This window comes from Mycteria americana, chromosome 14 (genome assembly GCF_035582795.1).
Source record: "Mycteria americana isolate JAX WOST 10 ecotype Jacksonville Zoo and Gardens chromosome 14, USCA_MyAme_1.0, whole genome shotgun sequence".
Classification (NCBI taxonomy): domain Eukaryota; kingdom Metazoa; phylum Chordata; class Aves; order Ciconiiformes; family Ciconiidae; genus Mycteria; species Mycteria americana.
This window is the reverse complement of record NC_134378.1, coordinates 7,168,677-7,185,507: the sequence shown is the minus strand read 5'-3', so window position 1 is coordinate 7,185,507 and position 16,831 is coordinate 7,168,677. Positions and strand designations below refer to the sequence as shown.

The following is a 16,831-nucleotide window of genomic DNA, read 5'->3' as shown; positions in this document are numbered from 1 at the left end:
CCTGGCCATGGGGAACGGGTCTGGCTGAAACACGGAGGTGGTGGTGGCTCGGGCCCAGCACAGCCCGGCAAACGCAGCCGTGTTGGGGAAGCTGCTGGTGGAGCTGCCCTGCCCGCTGCCCTAGGCTCCTGCTTTTCATCAGCGTTTCAGCTGCACAGCGAGCTGTTTAATGACAACTCATCGCCTCTCGTACATGTACCAGTATGCCCAGCACAGCTGGGCTGTCATCTCTGTGCACGAAGGTGACCTTACAACACTCGTGTGTCATCCAGACAAAAGGTGACGGCAGAGGCCAGGTTCTGTATCCCGCGGGTCTCAGTTGGGTGTTGAGGGCGTTTGCGTGAGTGTGTAATGAGGGGTTTGTACCGAGCTGCGTGTATCTTACCGGCTCCTGCCTGGATTTCGTAACTTCAGGGAATTACCTCCCAGAACTTGCAGGTGATTTCCTAAAAATATGCGGGTGGGGCATGCAGCGTTAGCGAGTGCTCTCAGTGCTCAAGGGCAAGGCGCAGCACCGCTCCCCTTCCGTTTGGTGGAAGGGACACGAGGCGGGCGGGCGGGCGGGCAGCTGCCCTGGCTGCCACTTGCAGAAATCGGGAGGTGCAAGCGCTGGCTCTCTGCCTAAACCCCTTCGCTCGGCGGGGCGCGGGGCTACCGCGGCCCGGCCCGGCCCTGCCCTGCCCTGCCGGCGGGAGGTGCCGCCGCGCCGGGCGCCGCTCGGGGCGGGGCCGGGCCGGGCCGGGCGGCAGCTGGCGGAGGGCGGGGAGGGCCCGGCCCGGTCCCGCCCCCGGCGCCGCCGCGGGAAGAGGCGGGCGGTGCCGGCAGCCGCGGCCGGAGCGGTGCTGAGCTGCGCTGCGAGCCCAGCCGAGCCCGCCGGAGCGCTCGGCGTGAGTGCGGGGCCGGGGTCCCGCCGCCCGGCTCCGGGCCGGGGAGGGCGGTTTCTCCCGGGGTCTCGGGCGCGGAGCGGGGGCGACCGGTGGTCCTCGCCGGCGGAGCGGGGCCGGGCCGGGCCGGGCAGGGCGAGCGGCTGGCTGGCTGCTCTGCGGCTCCGGCCCGGCTCCGGCCCGCCGCCGGCTGCGAGTGCTCGGCCCCGCGCCGCTGCCGGGCGAGCGGCTCCTGCCGCCGTGGTGGGGCCGCTCCGCGCCTCGCCCTGCGCCGGGTCCCTGCTTGGTCCTCACCGCGCTGGCTTGGTCCTCTCCTTCCTGAGCTCCCTTCCCTGGCTCTTCGCCCCGCCAGCTGCAGAGGACGCTGTGTTTGCTCTGTCAGCCTGTACTTGTTTTGCTGTCGGCGTTGCTGTGAGGGCCTCGGGAGGAGCACCTTGGGTGCGGGAGGAGCAGGGCTGTCTCACGCGGCTGATGCACGGCTCTTCCGTGTTCTCCCCTCGGTGGTGGCTTGCCTTTGACTGAGAGATTGCTTAACGCACCTTTCCTCTGTGGGTGCATTTATTTTGGGCATCCATAGGGTATCTTAACAAGTGTCTCGGGTCTTTTGAGCTTTAAGAGTCCCAAAGATGGGCTTACAAGCTTTTAGGGCAGGAGCTGCATCTCTGTTTTCCTGGGCAGTACCTGGGGGGTCTCAAGCAGTGACCGTCATCTTCACACACAACTTTATACCCAACAAAAACCAGTGAGAGACTGAGCATCGATTTTCCTGCTTTGGGGGCCTCGTCAGCAAGCTGAGAAATTGGGAAGGGCTGGCTAAAAACCTGTGTTTGCCTTGTTAGAGATGGAGGCGGTTGCGGGGAGCGCTGGCCGCAGCGCTGCGGGCTGCAGGGCTGGTCGTGGGAAGCTGCTCCCCTGGCAGGGCAGCGCCGTGCATCAAAGCAAACCTGCGCTCCTCGGGTTTGCTCTGGCTGAGCAGCCGGCTGGAGGAATTAAAATGGAAGTCTCTGGTGGAGAAGGGCTGTTTACCTGCTGAGGAGTTAAACTCTGTTTTATTTCTCTTGGGTTTTGAGTGTCGAAAGGAACAAATCGGGGTGTGTGGCGTGTTGTGTCCCTCTGGCCTCTCCCTGGGTGTGTGCGAGGGCTGTGATGTGCAGATCGCCCCGGCTTGGCTTTTGCACCAACACTGAAATGTCCCTGAAAAATGTGGGAACTGCAGCATCCTTGGGGCGTTCCTGGTCCTACCGCTGCTGGTGAGAAGGGCACGGCTTGCACGGCTGCGGTGGGGCCAGCCCCAGCGTGCATCCGTGGTCGCTGTATGCGATCCGAAACCTGTGCCCTGCAGCCTTGGGTCTGTCTTCCTCTGCAGCTGAGCTTTGTGGTTGACCATGAACGCTAGCGGCCCTGGCTATCCGTTAGCCTCTCTCTACGTGGGAGACCTCCACCCGGACGTGACCGAAGCCATGCTCTACGAGAAGTTCTCACCCGCTGGGCCCATCATGTCCATCCGAGTCTGTCGGGACGTTGCCACACGCCGATCACTGGGCTATGCCTACATAAACTTCCAGCAGCCTGTGGACGGTACGCTCCCTGTAACGCAGCCCTGAGGAGCTGCCTTGCAATGGGGACTCGGGGTGTGCAAGAGAAGGAAGGGCAGGCAGTGGAAAAGGGGGGAGCAGTTGTTTGAGTGGATGCCTCAGCTGTTATGGCTCGGCAATATTCTGCTACCGTTGGGTTTTGGTTGTAACTAATCCCATTCCCAATGGGGTGACCCATCCCACTCCCATCTCTTCTTAGGGACTGGGAGAGGATGCGGCAGCTGGGCTTTGGGCTTGCGGGGGAGGAAGGTGACTTGCAAGAGTTGCCTCCCTCCATGAGCTGATGGAGAAGGGCACCAAAACCCCTTCTGCCCTTCCCCGGGGCAGCCAGCTGCCGCCTGGCTCGCGGTGTGAAGCGAGGCCCCTCTCCTGGCAGGGATTGCAGTGGTAGAGCGCTGCACGGCGTGGTACCCAACAGGCGTTTCGTGCTGGAGCGAGGCAGCGGTGATGGGAAGGTGTCGGGTTAGTTGCCCTGGAGACCAAAACCCTTCCTGGGTACACGAGTTGGGCATCTGCCAAACCGGAGCTTGCATGAAATGAATGATCCCGTGGGAGTCAGACATGCTTTGGAGAGGGGAAAAAGAATTAAGAAGGAAGGAGTGGTGTGGCTGGCGGGGAGGAGAGGAGAGCAGCCCCTGCCTGGCCCTGCTGCCCTGGAGGCAGAGCTGCCTGGCTCATTTAGGTTAACGAGCCCCTGTCCAACAGTACCCCTGATTCCTGCGCCCGTCTCAGCTGCTGTACAATGTGAAGGGGATCTGTGTGGTACCCTCCTCTCTCCCCCTGTCTTTGCTTCTTTGCCAGCTGAGCGAGCCCTGGACACCATGAACTTTGAAGTGATCAAAGGCCGTCCCATCCGCATCATGTGGTCCCAGCGGGACCCCGGGCTCCGGAAGTCGGGCGTTGGAAACATCTTTATCAAGAACCTGGACGACTCCATTGATAACAAAGCCCTGTACGACACGTTCTCCGCCTTCGGAAACATCCTGTCGTGCAAGGTACGCGCACCCATGGGCCCTGCAGGAAAGGGCTTGCTGCAGAGCTTCCCCGCATTCTTGGCAGCGTGCTCCAGCCAGCTGAAATTCACTTTCTTGTTCTGCTTCCTACAAAGTTTCCTCTAAATTCCCACCTGCTTTGAAGCCAAAAGGCCCCGCTGTGTTTCTCTTGGGAATGGGGGGTTTCCACCCGCATGCCCCCCTTCTTCCCAGTCCCTGCACAGAGACGTTGTCTGCTGACCTGTCTGAGCTCCGTGCGCCAATGGCACTCGGCTCTCAGTAAGCCACGAGCTCTTGTGCTTTATATGATGCCCCGGGTGCTGGAGGGCAACCTTGGCCCCAGCAGGGCTTCTGGCCCTGGGCAGCCCCGGGGCAGAGCTCTCGCCTGGCTCCCTGACCTGCTGCCAGCAGCCAGTGCAGCTCCGCTCTTGTGGGAGTGGGATGTCAGGGAGGGTAAATGCCCCTGGAAAATGAGGGTGGGCTTTCCTGCGACTTGCTTGTGTGCAAGCCTGGAGAAAACCAGTGTCTGTCCCTTTCCCCCCCCCTCCCCCCCGCTCCGCGTTTGTAGGTAGTTTGTGATGAAAACGGATCCCGTGGCTATGGCTTTGTTCACTTTGAGACTCACGAGGCAGCGACTCGGGCCATCGAGACCATGAATGGGATGTTGCTCAACGACCGGAAGGTGTAAGTGCCGCAGAGGAGAGTGTCTCCTCAGCTCTGCGCTTGGCTCTGCTCCTCCCTTGCCTCGGTGCGCGCTGGGGAGCAAACGCCTGCCCTGCTTGGGCTGCCACCTCCTGCTGCTCTCTGTTTTCTCCCCTCTTCCCATTTCCTCCCCGCTGGGCACGGCGGCTCCGCCGCTCTCCGCGGCAGTGAGTCACTCGTGGTCGATGCTGGTGGAAGTGTGATAGTGGTCTGGAGCTGTTCCTGGCCGTGGGGAAGCAGTCCAACCCCGGGCTGGGTTTTATTGCTGAGGCGGTGTAACGAGTGCCCACAAAGCAGGGCTGGTCCTCGATCCTGGTTGTCGGCATCAGATAATCTGGGCAGGAAGAGGTTTTGTTGTTCTTCAGCTCTCCACTTACGTTGCGTCACCTTATTCTCTACATCCCTGTCTCCGCAGAGGCAAGCGGCTGCCCAAAGGGCTTGGGGATACCTTGGAGGAAGAGAGCTGGCACTTGGTGGCATCCCTTGGGGTCTTTTGGGGTCTCCTGGGGTGACACCCCCAGCATAGGGCTGCGCCCTGTGTTACCGCTCTCCCCATTTCAGTAGTGCCAAGTGGGGCCTGGGTAGGGGAACCCCCGGGTGGGACATGCTGAAGTTGGTGGATGTGAAACACAGGGTGGGTTTACAGGTGAGCAAAGCATGGCCTGAGGTGACGGGGTGTCCCTTGGCCTGTACCGAGACAGATGTGCCTGTGTCCGTCTTCCCTCTGCAGGGGATGTGGAGGGTTTCACGTCCCTTTCCTTGCTTCCCGCAGGTTTGTTGGCCATTTCAAATCCCGCAAAGAGCGCGAGGCAGAGTTTGGGGCTAGGGCGATGGAGTTCACCAACGTCTACATCAAAAACTTTGGGGATGACATGGATGATGACAAACTGCGGGAAATATTCTCCAAGTTTGGTGAGTTGAAGTTCGTTTTGTTGAAGCAAAGTATCCTCATGTCTGATAAACTGGAGTTTGGACAACTGCAAAGAAAGCTGGAGAGAGTGCTTGATTGAAATACCGAGCCCGTTCTCTCGATGGGATCTGACTTGCTTAAACTCCACCTCACCAGAGGACCACAGTGGCTGAAATCATCAGGACATTACGTGTGCTTTCCTGCTAAGATGAAGGATAACTTGTATTAGGTGCTCTCGTGAAAAAAAGAAGTTTTTTTTACTTGCTTGGGTAACAAAAGCAAGGTTTTTTTGTTTTGTTAGTTTTTTAAATTGTCTTGAAACTAGCCTGCTGTCTGGTTATAGGAGCCCTGGGAATAAGAGATGCTGAGTCTGAATTTAAAGCAAAAAAGGCTTTTCAGTTTAGTCCATTACTGGAGAATGCTTCTTGTGATGGGTTTTAGTGTTGTGCCAACCCACGGGCCGTACTGTCCATGCTTAGCCAATATTAGCGCAGGTAATTTGTGAACACCCTTCATACGAACCCAATACATGTGTTCATATATAAAGGAGATGAGAACTTCTGGCCAAAGGAACTCGGTGCACTGGCTGGAGAAACTGAAAAGTTTGGGGATGAGAGCAATGAGCAACAGCGATGAGAGCAGCACCCAGGGTGGGAGGGATTGCCCTCAGTGACGCGCGCAGCCTCCCGTTCCTGCCTCGCAGCGGGGATCCCGCTGTCTGTCCTCCTGTTTGGCTCTTCCGTGCTGCCACAGCCGTCTGGTCTCCTCGCTGGACTGGCATCTCGTCGTGGCTCCTGAGCGCGGTGCTGTGTGCCGGCGGCACCCCCTTGCTGGGCACCCTTCTTCGGACCGATACTTTCCTTTCCTCTTGCAGGAAAGACGCTAAGTGTCAAAGTCATGATGGACAACGCCGGCCGCTCGAAGGGCTTCGGATTTGTCAACTTCGAGAAGCACGAAGAAGCCCAAAAGGCAAGAGGCTCCTCGCTGCCCATCTGCTGTCTCAGCCCCGAGCTTGTCCCCTGCTCATGTCCCCACCTCTCCTCGGAGGGGGAACCTCACCGGCTCCATGCCTGCCTGGGTGCCGGCACTGGCAGGGCTGCCTGGATGGGCAGGACCCGGCAAAGGGGAGCAGAGCTGCTTCCTTGCCCGGGGGTCTCTGCTCGCGGTGGGTGGAGAGCAGGGCCGTGGCTGGCAGCTTCCCACGGCGCTCAGAGCCCTTCCCTCGGCTGGCAGGTGGTGGCCGACATGAACGGGAAGGAGATCAACGGGCGGATGCTGTACGTGGGCCGAGCCCAGAAGCGGCTGGAGCGCCAGAGCGAGCTGAAGCGGAAATTTGAGCAGATCAAGCAGGAGCGAGTGAGCAGGTACCAGGTAAGGGGAGAGCGGGGTGCGCCATCCTGCAGCTCCGCACCGGGGCCTCCTGGGACATCTGGGCTTGGGGACAGCACAGGGCTCTCCAGAGCAGATCAGTGTGCTGGGTCCATTCTGCAATTAATGACCCACGCAGGCGTCCAGTCACTGCCTGGTAATGTCCCGGGAAGCAGTATCAGGAAAGAGGAGAGAGATCGAAACCCAGGATGATCTTGACAGGTGGACAAACAGGTCTGCTCTCTTCCAGATATTAAAATATTAGTCTGGAAATGAGGTGGCTTCCTGAGGTTTTGGAGCAGCTTCACAGCAATCCTCTTCACTCAGGGCGTCTCGCCTACGAGCGGAGCACGTGCGCGGTCCTGGCTCCTCTCCACATCACTGGTCCCGCAGCAGCTCTGGAGAGGACGCGTTTGTGGGATGTCCCTGAGCTGAGCTGCTGGTGAAACACGCGTCCAGCTTGAAAAGCTGCTGTAAACTTTGGAGCCCAGAGGCCAAGCTGCTTTTCTGCCTGTTTGCAGGGGGTCAACCTGTACGTGAAGAACCTGGACGATGGGATAGACGACGAGAGGCTGAGGAAGGAGTTCTCTCCCTACGGCACCATCACCAGTGCCAAGGTGAGGGACCGGGGCTGTCGCTGGGGCTCCTGGGGTCAGCTGGACGGTGTGCTCAGCCCTTGGAAATGGGTCGGGATTATCATCCTGTTGAGCTACGGTTCCCTGCTGATGGCTTGTATCTCAAGCCAAGTGTGAAGGACATGCCACTTGTACCCCACGCTGTCCTGAGGAGCTTACTGATTCAGCAAATATGTTGTAGCTTTGCTGAGTTACCCCAGCCCTGGTGAGGTGCGGGGTGTGGGACCTTAAAGCCACATCATTCTGAGTATTGCACAGCTGCTCTGCGGTTCGGGACCAATGTGACACTAATAGAAATGGAAATGACCCAAAAGCCACCTCACTCTGGGGAGAGTGGGGTTTGCCTGGCTGACAGGCTGGTGTTTGGCCTTTTGGAAAAACATTAAAAGTGTCGGTCTTGCCACCAAGCCTGGTGTCAAGCTTCTCCTGAAGGCTGTGCATATGGGCGTAGAGGGATGGTCTGGCTTTAAGGTCAGACACCTGTAACGTGGGCTGGGGACAGATGCTGCCTGGCCCTCGGGCAGGGCACAGTGTCCCACCCATCCCCAGCCCTTGCTGGCTCCTGTGGCACTAAGCACCAGAGTGTTGCTGGCCCGTGGGCCCTGCGGGGCTGGGGCACGGACCCCTTGGAAGATCACAGGCTGCAGATCTTGGGCTTGCCCAGAGTCTGCCATCTTCACTTCCCAAACCTACTGGTTTTGCCTGAGCAAATCCTCCCCTTCCCCGGAGAAACCTTTCCGTGGAGCCCCGTGGGCACAGCCCCATCCGTCCCACCCTGGGTGCGGGGGCTGCAATGGGGTGCCTGCGGGTCCCACGTGCCCCCCCGCCACGCCGTGTTTTGTGGGTGCTGCGGCGATCTGTGGACTTAGCTGTCTTGTTCTAATCCAATTTTAGGTGATGACAGAGGGTGGCCACAGCAAAGGGTTTGGGTTTGTATGTTTTTCCTCCCCAGAAGAGGCTACCAAGGCCGTGACGGAAATGAACGGGCGGATCGTCAGCACCAAGCCTCTCTACGTCGCGCTCGCTCAAAGGAAAGAAGAGCGGAAAGCAATCCTCACCAACCAGTACATGCAGAGATTAGCCACCATGAGGGCTCTGCCTGGCCCTCTCCTGGGCTCCTTCCAGCCCCCCCCGGGGTACTTCCTACCCCCCATCCCCCAGGTGAGTCCCTGCTCCCGAACGGCAGCCTCGCACGGGGACCTGAGTTTGCCCGGGGCTGGAGGAGCGGGGAGGCAGTTGGGCTGAGGATCCCGTCTCGGTTTGTGCAGACCCAAGCGCACGCTGGCATGGGATCGGTGGGATCGGCGCTGGGCTTCTGCGTAAGCGGCAGGGCTTGCCAAAACGCTGGCGGGGTGCAGGTGCTCCAGGCAGTGGGCTGGGGGTTTAGTAGCCACCGACTGCTCCTCAGAGGTCACCAAGGAGGAGTTTGGTGGGAGGGTGTGAGCATGGAGGAAGAGTCCTCTGACGAAAGGCGGGGAGGGAGAAGGGTTACAGAGGAGCAAAAGCGCGTGGGGAGGAGGTAAGCGGAGCCGCTGGAGGACGCGCAGGCAGCAGGACTGGAGGTCAATCTTCAAAGTGCTCCGGCATGCTGCAGAGTATGGTTTTGGCTCGCCTGTCTGTGCATGGTGGCCGCTGAGATGCTCTGCGTTAAATCTGACCCAGCTCCCAAGTCACCTTGGATAACATGTTCTCCTTTCCTAGCCACAAACCAGAGCTACCTTCTACAGCCCCAGCCCAGTTGTCCCAGTCCGTCCTGCCACTCGCTGGAGTGCGCAGCCCTCCCGGCCTCCCCGTGAGTCAGCCTGTCTCTCCCCGCGGGCTCTCGGTGCGAGCTGGGCTCGGCTAGAGACTGAGGGTCTCTAAAATCAGCACAAAGCGTGTAACCACGGGGGGGCCATTGCCTGGAGAAGTGCGCAGGGGTTTGGTGCAGGGGTCATGGTGATGGGCACTGGGGGATGGTTAGGGTCGACCCCAGAGGTGAGGTGCTCCTGAGGTTTCCCCAGCTGTGGTCACTTCCCCTCCATGTCTCCTTCCATGCCTTTGCTGCCAAGAAGCTTTATTAATCATGCTCCATCTCTACAGCAGCGTATCCTGCAGCTACCCCCATCCTGAGGGCTGCCGCGCCGCCCCGGCGCCTGCTGTCCAACATCAGCACCATGAGACAGGCTTCCACCCAGGTGCCCCGCGTGCCCCCCCAGGCCCAGAGAGTGGGTGAGTGGGGGAAGGACCCGCCTCGGACATCGCCATAGTGGCCGTGTGTGGGTGAGGGTGCTCGCTGCGAGCTTGGGTCTGCCTCTGAAGATGGATCGGTTTGTGGGATTGCTCGTGGAGGAGTCCGGATGGTGCCCTTGGATGTGATGGGACTGGAGCAGTGTCTGTAGTAAATAAGTGTGTAACTTTTGGGGAAGGTTGTGGTCTTTCAGGTAACGGGACAGGCCTCTCATACGCAGATTGGTCTTGTTGGGCATTGCTCCTTGAATACGTTCATTAAAGATGATGATGATGCAGCCATGACACCCTAGGCTTAGTACTCTGACTGAGGTGGAGGTTGGGAAAGGACTTCTTGGGCAGAAGCGGAGGTTCTCACCGGCTCTAGCTGAACTGCTGCCAAGGCCAAGCCCCCAGTAAAACACGCTCATGCTAGAGGTGTTTGGAGCTATGGCCCAAGCACCAGACCTTGCTGGCATCCCCAGTGCCTGTGCTGGGGCTGTCCCTGTGTCCTGGGGTGTCCCCTCCGCCTTGCCAGCGTGACATGGCTGTGCTCCTGCAGGGCTGGCAGGGTGGTAACCGAGCTGCCGTCCTGCACGTGGTGCCCAGAGCACTCCTCACCCCAAGAGTGCTTTAACCCCGTGTCTGTCCCATCACCCCTCTGCCTTTCGTGTGAGGGAGGAGGAGGAGGATGCTTGCCGGGGCTTGCAGCGTAGCCCCCTCTGAGGGTCCTCCATGGAGAGGCAGAAGTAGCCCAGGGTGGAAGTTGCCCACCTGGTGAGCGGGTGAAGGTCTGAGGTCCCCCAAAACATGGGACCATCTGGTGGGGCAGTGTCTACCTACAACCCTCATGTCTTCATGTGATTTAGCCCAAGGTGGTCTTCGGTGTTGAGTGTCTTATCAGTGAAACGAGCAGGGGGATCAGGAGGGCCGTCTTTGGTTTGTCCCCTCTACTTTTGCCCTTGTCCCCTCCTTTCTCTGCCCTCGCCTCCCTGCAGGAGGGGAGCCGGGGTGAGCTGGGGGCACGTGCTCTTGCAGCCCACCCTCCCTGGTGCTGTGCCCGTCCACCAGCTGCTGATGCAGACGGGCATTTCTGGAGGACAGACGAGGCGTAGGTACCTTTGCCAGCTCTCCTGCCCTCTGCACAAAACCAGGCAACCCCAGCCGAGCAGGCAGGATGGCAGTGCCCTGCCCGTCCTGGGGAAGCTGCCTTTGACCTGGGGGCTGCTTTGAGCCCATGGGGGGGATTTTTCGGGCCATCTGGCTGAGCACACTGCCCTTGTGGCTTCAGCCTCCCCAGTGCAGGCATGCGTTTCATGGGCTCCTCCTTAGAAATGTTCCCATCCCCGTTGCAGCCAACATCGGGACGCAGACGGTCAGCGCTCGGGTGCCCTCCTCGAACACCCTGCCACGGGGTGCCCCGCAGTACAAGTACTCCTCGGCCATCAGGAACGTCCAGCCGATGGGGCATGTGCCGCCCGTGGTGGCCCCGCAGGTAACCGCTCTGCGGGCTCCCAGCTTCGGCACGGCCACCACAACGTGCATCAGTCCTGGTCCTGCTCTGGACTAACGTGACTGCTGACCCCAGGCAGCCCCATGGCTCTGTTTATGACTGGTGCTATGGGAGCCTTTCCTGGGGGCTGCCGGGGTACCTGGGGCTACGGATCCAGTAGCCACACGGCTGTGATGCCTGGCTCTGGCTTTCCTGGAAGCTGGCATTTGGATACAAACAGGCAATGCCAGAGCCTGCATCAGCATCTCGGAAAGGTGAAATGCTCCACCAGCACCGTTCCTTCAAGCCAGGTAACTCTCACATCGCTTCCAGCCTTTGATTGCTGCTCTTCTCTGGTTTCTTTCTCCAGCTGGGAGAACCTGCTGTGCACGTCCAGGGGCAGGAGCCGCTGACGGCATCCATGCTTGCAGCAGCCCCTCCTCAGGAGCAGAAGCAAATGATAGGTGGGTGTCACGGCTGCTCTGCTGGAGTAGGTCCAGCTGTGGGGCTGTGCGTGCATGGGAGGGCATGTGGGCTTGCATGCACCAGGGAAAACTTAGCTGCTAGGAGAAGCTGTAAGCTTTTGTGGGATTGCTCTAATATTATGCTGCTTTAAAAAAAAAAAAAAAAAAAAAAAAAAAAAAAAACCAAAAAAAAACAAAACATTCAGGCTGTGTTGGAAGGGTATGGAAGCAGCAAAACCACTCCCTGTCTGTATTGGCTGCCTGGCAGTGAGACAGCATCTGGCAAAGCTCCGCAGGAGAGGCAGAGCTCCATGCTGCCCGTGCTGCCAGGCTGCAGCAGGGCATTTGCGATTCCCCTGAACTCTGAGCCATCCTGCATCGCCGTTCTCAGGTGCTGATGAACAGCTTGGTGGCCGTGGGGGTTAGGGTCAGCTCTGCCGCCCAGTCCTTGGGCTTCGGGTGCCGTCTGGCATCCTGCTGGTGGGGCGGCCAGCGCCTGTGGCGTGGGAGAGGATCGCTCACCCTGCTGCAGGGAGGCTGCCCTGCTCTGCCCGGCAAAAGCACAGCAGGTCACGGACCAGCTCTTCCCTCCCCGGGAGGAAGCTCTCCTGCAGAAGCAGGCCCCTTCACGTGCACGCTGGCGGGCAGTGCTCCCCGTTCCACTGCCCTGCTCCCACCGCAGGTGCCTGCTGCTGTCCGGCTTCACCCGGCAGCTTCCCTGCCTACAAACACTGTTGCTGTGACATGCTGGAGTAGGTTTCCTTGTGAGCGGTGATTTTTTTTTTTTTTTTTTCCCCCATCACCATCCTTGTACCCCTTTTCAGTTGAAAGGACAGAGCTGGGAGGGCAGGAGGGCTTGCACTGGGTTTGAAAATGCTGGAGGTCTTGCATAGATAGTGGTGATGTCCTCCCTGGTGTTTGGAGCAGGTGAGCGCCTCTACCCTCTGATCCACGCGATGCATCCCTCGCTGGCCGGCAAGATCACTGGGATGCTGCTGGAGATAGACAACTCCGAGCTGCTGCTGCTCCTGGAGTCCCCTGACTCCCTGCACTCCAAGGTAGGAGGCACTCGGTGCCCAAGCAAACAGCATCCCAAGGGGCTAACCACCTGCTGCTGCAAGGAAAGGTGATCGTGGCCCAGAAGATGGGCCAACGACATCGATAGTCATGGGAAGAGCAAGTAGCTGCTTTTTTTTAAGAGAAAAATGAGCAGAAAAGGCCCCAGGTTGATGGCACTGCACCCAGTGCCTGAACACCTGCCTGCCTTCAGCAAAAGGGCCAAGTTCCGTGGGTAGTTTGGAGATGGCTGGGAAGTGAGAGGGGAAAAAGCAGGGTGGGTGTCACTCCCTGGAAGGAGAGGGGGAAATGCTCTTTCCTGAGAATAGAAGCCAGATAAATGCTGCCTCTCTGAAGCACTTCTTCAGTTTCCTCCTTAATCCTGGTGAATACTTAGCATTGGTTCCCATCAAAACAGTTGCAGTGAATTGACTGCATCGCCTTGTTGCTCCTTGGCGGCAGGATTCACCTTTACCCTTTCACTGACATTTTTTTGAAGGAGCGTGGGCTCTGCTGGGTGGTGTCAGGCAGCTCCACGTACGGAGAAGTTTGATTTCTCTCTGGACAGTTCTGACTCCTACAGAAAAGGAGAGATGCCCCAGCATCTTCCTAGGGAAGAGACAGAAGAGGTCTATGAGCTAAGCAGCCTCCTGCAGAAGCAGCAGCCTTGGATTTTATGATGATTAAGTCCTTTACCTCTTGGAAGTGGGTCTGTGTGGAGGACAGGACCTGCAATATCGCATTTCTTGTGCAGTGTGCTCCTACGTTGGAGCAACTCAACTTCTTCCCCCCCTTGTGCTCTCTGTCGTAAGATCGAGGAAGCGGTTGCTGTTCTCCAAGCGCACCAGGCTACCGAGACGTCGCACAAGAGCAGTGCTGCGGCGTTCCTGCAGTGACCCCGGGTAGGCGCAGGGAGCTCTTGCAAGTGTCGGCATGTGCGTGGTGTGCTCAGGGTCTCTGGTTTCTGAGTCTGAAACTGGGGAGTGGGTTTCTTGTCCAGAGCAAGTATGGCTTGATGAGCAATGTAAGTATCTTTGACTGTAATATTCCACTTCTTAAATCACATTGTCCACTTTCCAGACTTAATTGTACTGCAGAGACACTGTTCTGTGTGGTTTTTCTGTGTTCACAAGGGCAATGACTGTGCAACCAGGAAGGAAGACAGAAAAGGACCTTGCTTTTCTGTAGTCTAGTGGGGACCGGCACAATCTTTCCTGGGATTTCCCAGTGTTTTTTGCAGAACCTTGTCAGTAGATAGCCTAAAAATGTTGGCAGCCCTGGGTGCGCTTGATCAGGAGAGCTGGCCCTGCTGCTGAGGGTAGGACAGACCCATTAACGAGCAATTTGGACTCTCATGTACCCCTCTGAAGATAATATTTTTTTGTGATAGCAAGGAAACTGTGTTAATCCAAGTTCAGGTAAATTCTTGTCTGGATGAAATTGTTCCTTTAGCAGTTGAAAATTGCATATGTGGGTTCTTTTTTTTTTTTTTTTTTGTAGACTTCAGGACTTAGAGCGAGCCCTGAGAACGTTGCCTTTGAAGAACAGCAGCAGCAATCCCACCATGCTTTTGGAATTGTGCCTGTACAGTGACCCTGGCTTGTCTTCAATGCCTCATCCTATTTTTTTGTGTGTATTGTAAACCTTGCAGAATTGCTTCTTCCTGCACCTGTAAAAAATACCCACGTTAATTCTCTTCTTGCTACTGAAAGCATCTTGTGAAATGCAGTGTGGAACCCAGCCTGGTTCAGTTGCCCAGGAAATGACAAGTGCTGATGAATCATCATTTTTAGTGAATTTATTGGGTTCTGTAGTTTTATTTGTTCCTGTAGCTGACACTAATAAAGAACTGATGCTTCCACCCCCAAAACATGGATTAGTTCCCTTCCAGAAAGCAAATACTTTTTCTCTGTTTCATGCAGGTGGAGGGATGGACGTAGGTCAGGCTGCTGTAATTAGCGTTTGAAGCTTGTGACGCTGGTGGGGCAGCAGTCCTGAGAGCTGACAGGAGGAGACATATAGGATTAAATGAACAAATTGCCAACCAAAAGGTTCTCCTGATCCTTTCTGTCTCTGGGAGGATGGCTTTAAGCAAATCTCATACCATCTACATGGATTTTCTTTTCTAGCTAGCCATTTTTAACTTCCTTTTAAAAGGCATAATCTTCCTGTAGTTCTCCTTTTGTTATGGACCTTGTACTCCTGCAGGAGTACTGGCACCGAGCGTCTTCTGCTGGTCAACCCACTCTGTCTGCGTGTCTGTAGAGCACAAGACCTAGCTTTTGAGGTATTGTGGAGTAGCTGTAAATCAAAAGCTGCTTCTCCAATGTGTGTTCCTGACCAGTGGTTTCAAGGAGTCACTGATGGGCCTGAAAACATTCATAACTGTGTTGTGTCCCACTGGGATACTCCCTCCTCCCAGGAGTAGCTGGGACCTGTTATTAATGTGTTCTGCTCTCTAGGCCTCTCCTACAGCATGTTGCTGTCATCATCCTGGCCTTAATGCTTTGCTCTTCCCATTAGGAAAGGAATTTCAGTCCCTGGAGGCTCCTTGATACTTGAGACTGGCAATGTATTGACCTTACTTGACTGCTTCCCTGAGCTGGCAGGAGCACACGTCCATCAGCACCACCTACCTTCTTTCTGTCCAACTTGTGTGCTGGTGTTGCTGTCTCAATCTTCCTTCTGTGCTGTATCATACTCTCACTTCAGCTCACTGCTGAGTCATCCCTCCTACCTCTTGTTTTCCTTCCAGCATTTTAATAGAATCACTTACACATTTGCTCCTGCGTGGTGTCTGCTCTGCTCAGCTGGGACTCTTCCCTGGGGCTTTTCATCATTCCTTTTTCTTGCCTTTTTTTTTTTTTGCCAGTTCTTCCTCTGACCTCCTTACATATTTCTTTTCCTCATAGTGGATGCTTGAACTGCGTGCTATTTGGATATCTCCTTCTCAGTGAGATGCTTATAAAGGATTTTAATCCACTTAATATACAGGACCTTCATTTAAGTTCTCCCAAAGTGTAACTGCCTGGAAGCTTTTATGCTTTGTCTCTAGAGGAAAAATGTATATCTGCATGAGTAATGCATATAAGAAGCTGGAACTGAACTGTACAGCTAAACCTCATTCTGCTGTTGGCTAGCTTGTCTGCAACCTTTTTTCAGGTGTAACAGGCCAGTTCAGATTCACCTGTGACACTACCTATAATGCTAGTTGGCTTGGCTTGTGAAGACTGCTGTAAAGCTAGAGAGAATGCAGAGTGGGGCCAAGGAACACAGGGACATCAGAATAGCCTAAAAAAGGACATGAACAAGGACCAGGGTCTTTCAAAAGTTTGTCAGAAAAGGTGAAGTTGGAGCTTGGATCCCTGTGTATGCTGGAGGATTCTGGAAAGTTTTCAGAGTAGCCGCCTGGCTGAACCCCTCAGGGAAGTCTGAGGCTTTAGGGAGTTGAGGCAGGAGCAGCAATGCAAATGTGAATCTGGAGTCTCTAGTTTGGAACGGTTGCTGTGGCTTTTGAAAGGGGTGGATGAAGGTGTGCCTCTGACAAGCACTCTCCAGCTGCCCCTGTGGACAGCACTACCTTTGCATGCCTGGGAAGCGTCCTGCACAGACAGCAGCACCGTTGCTGGAACAGAAGGGGAGATAGGAGAAGTGACCCTGAGCTTGAAGTGGTATGTCTTGTTGCTGTGCTTGATCTTTGTCTACCTGGTGGTATTGCTGGGGAAAGTCTTAGAGAGAAGCTACAAAAACACACCGCTGTTGCTGAGAGGGGAAAGAGATGGTGAATGCTGCTGCTTGGAGTGTTGTAATGAATTGTAGTTGAACAGTGCAGGTATCTGCCACTCCAGATAACAGCAGGGCTCTTAAAAGGATAGCTCTTAAGAAAGTTAAGCCAGTCGTCTTCCTGTACTGTGACCTTCCTCTGCTTATCTGTGTACTGCTGGCCTGTGCTTCCCCACCCTGAGAAATCAATCACACTTACTTGCTAAAAGCTTGGGCAAATGCTGGTTGCAGAATCAATGGAGCTGTGGTGCTTAGAAGTGGGAGTGGAGTGAATGGAGCAATTTGTGCCCCTCAGGGAGGAGTTGTTTCAAGCCCCGGCGCATTACAGCTGATGGAGTACAGCCCTGGGACCTACAAAAAACTACTTAGTGTCAGGCCAAGATAAGAAATCTTTGTCCGTCTTCAAAGGCATTAAAGTGATGCCTGCTTTTTAAATTCTGTTCAGTAGGGTACCTGCCTGAAACCCTGACTGCTGGGAGAAGCAAGTAAGGTGGGAAACAAAGATAGGGCCTGGCTTCTCTCTCTTGGTCTGTACTGCAAGCAGCTGGCTCAGGTCTAGTGTTGTCCAGCATCTTGACTTACTAGTTAAAAGCACTCTATCCATTACAGCTGGCTTCCAAAGCAAGGTATTATACAGCAGCGTTTGAAGTCCTCTGACAAAAAGGGGGGACAGTATGAAGTAATGCGGTTAAAAAAGTGTTCCAGTTCCTCTATACCATCCATCATGTAAAAAACACAGCTC

At 56.1% G+C, this 16,831-nt stretch overlaps 1 protein-coding gene across 1 annotated transcript; it reads left to right on the top strand.

Moving 5' to 3' along the window:
* The first annotated feature begins 2,067 nt into the window (after positions 1-2,067).
* On the top strand, positions 2,068-14,259 carry PABPC1L (poly(A) binding protein cytoplasmic 1 like). The gene is made up of 15 exons (XM_075516934.1): positions 2,068-2,462; positions 3,281-3,474; positions 4,040-4,155; positions 4,946-5,085; positions 5,958-6,052; positions 6,317-6,454; positions 6,973-7,068; positions 7,981-8,247; positions 8,788-8,878; positions 9,169-9,297; positions 10,650-10,789; positions 11,157-11,250; positions 12,178-12,308; positions 13,119-13,208; positions 13,807-14,259. The coding sequence occupies exons 1-14, from the start codon at positions 2,270-2,272 to the stop codon at positions 13,200-13,202; spliced, it is 1,908 nt and encodes a 635-aa protein (XP_075373049.1). The 5' UTR covers positions 2,068-2,269; the 3' UTR covers positions 13,203-13,208; positions 13,807-14,259.
* The last annotated feature ends 2,572 nt before the right edge of the window (positions 14,260-16,831 follow it).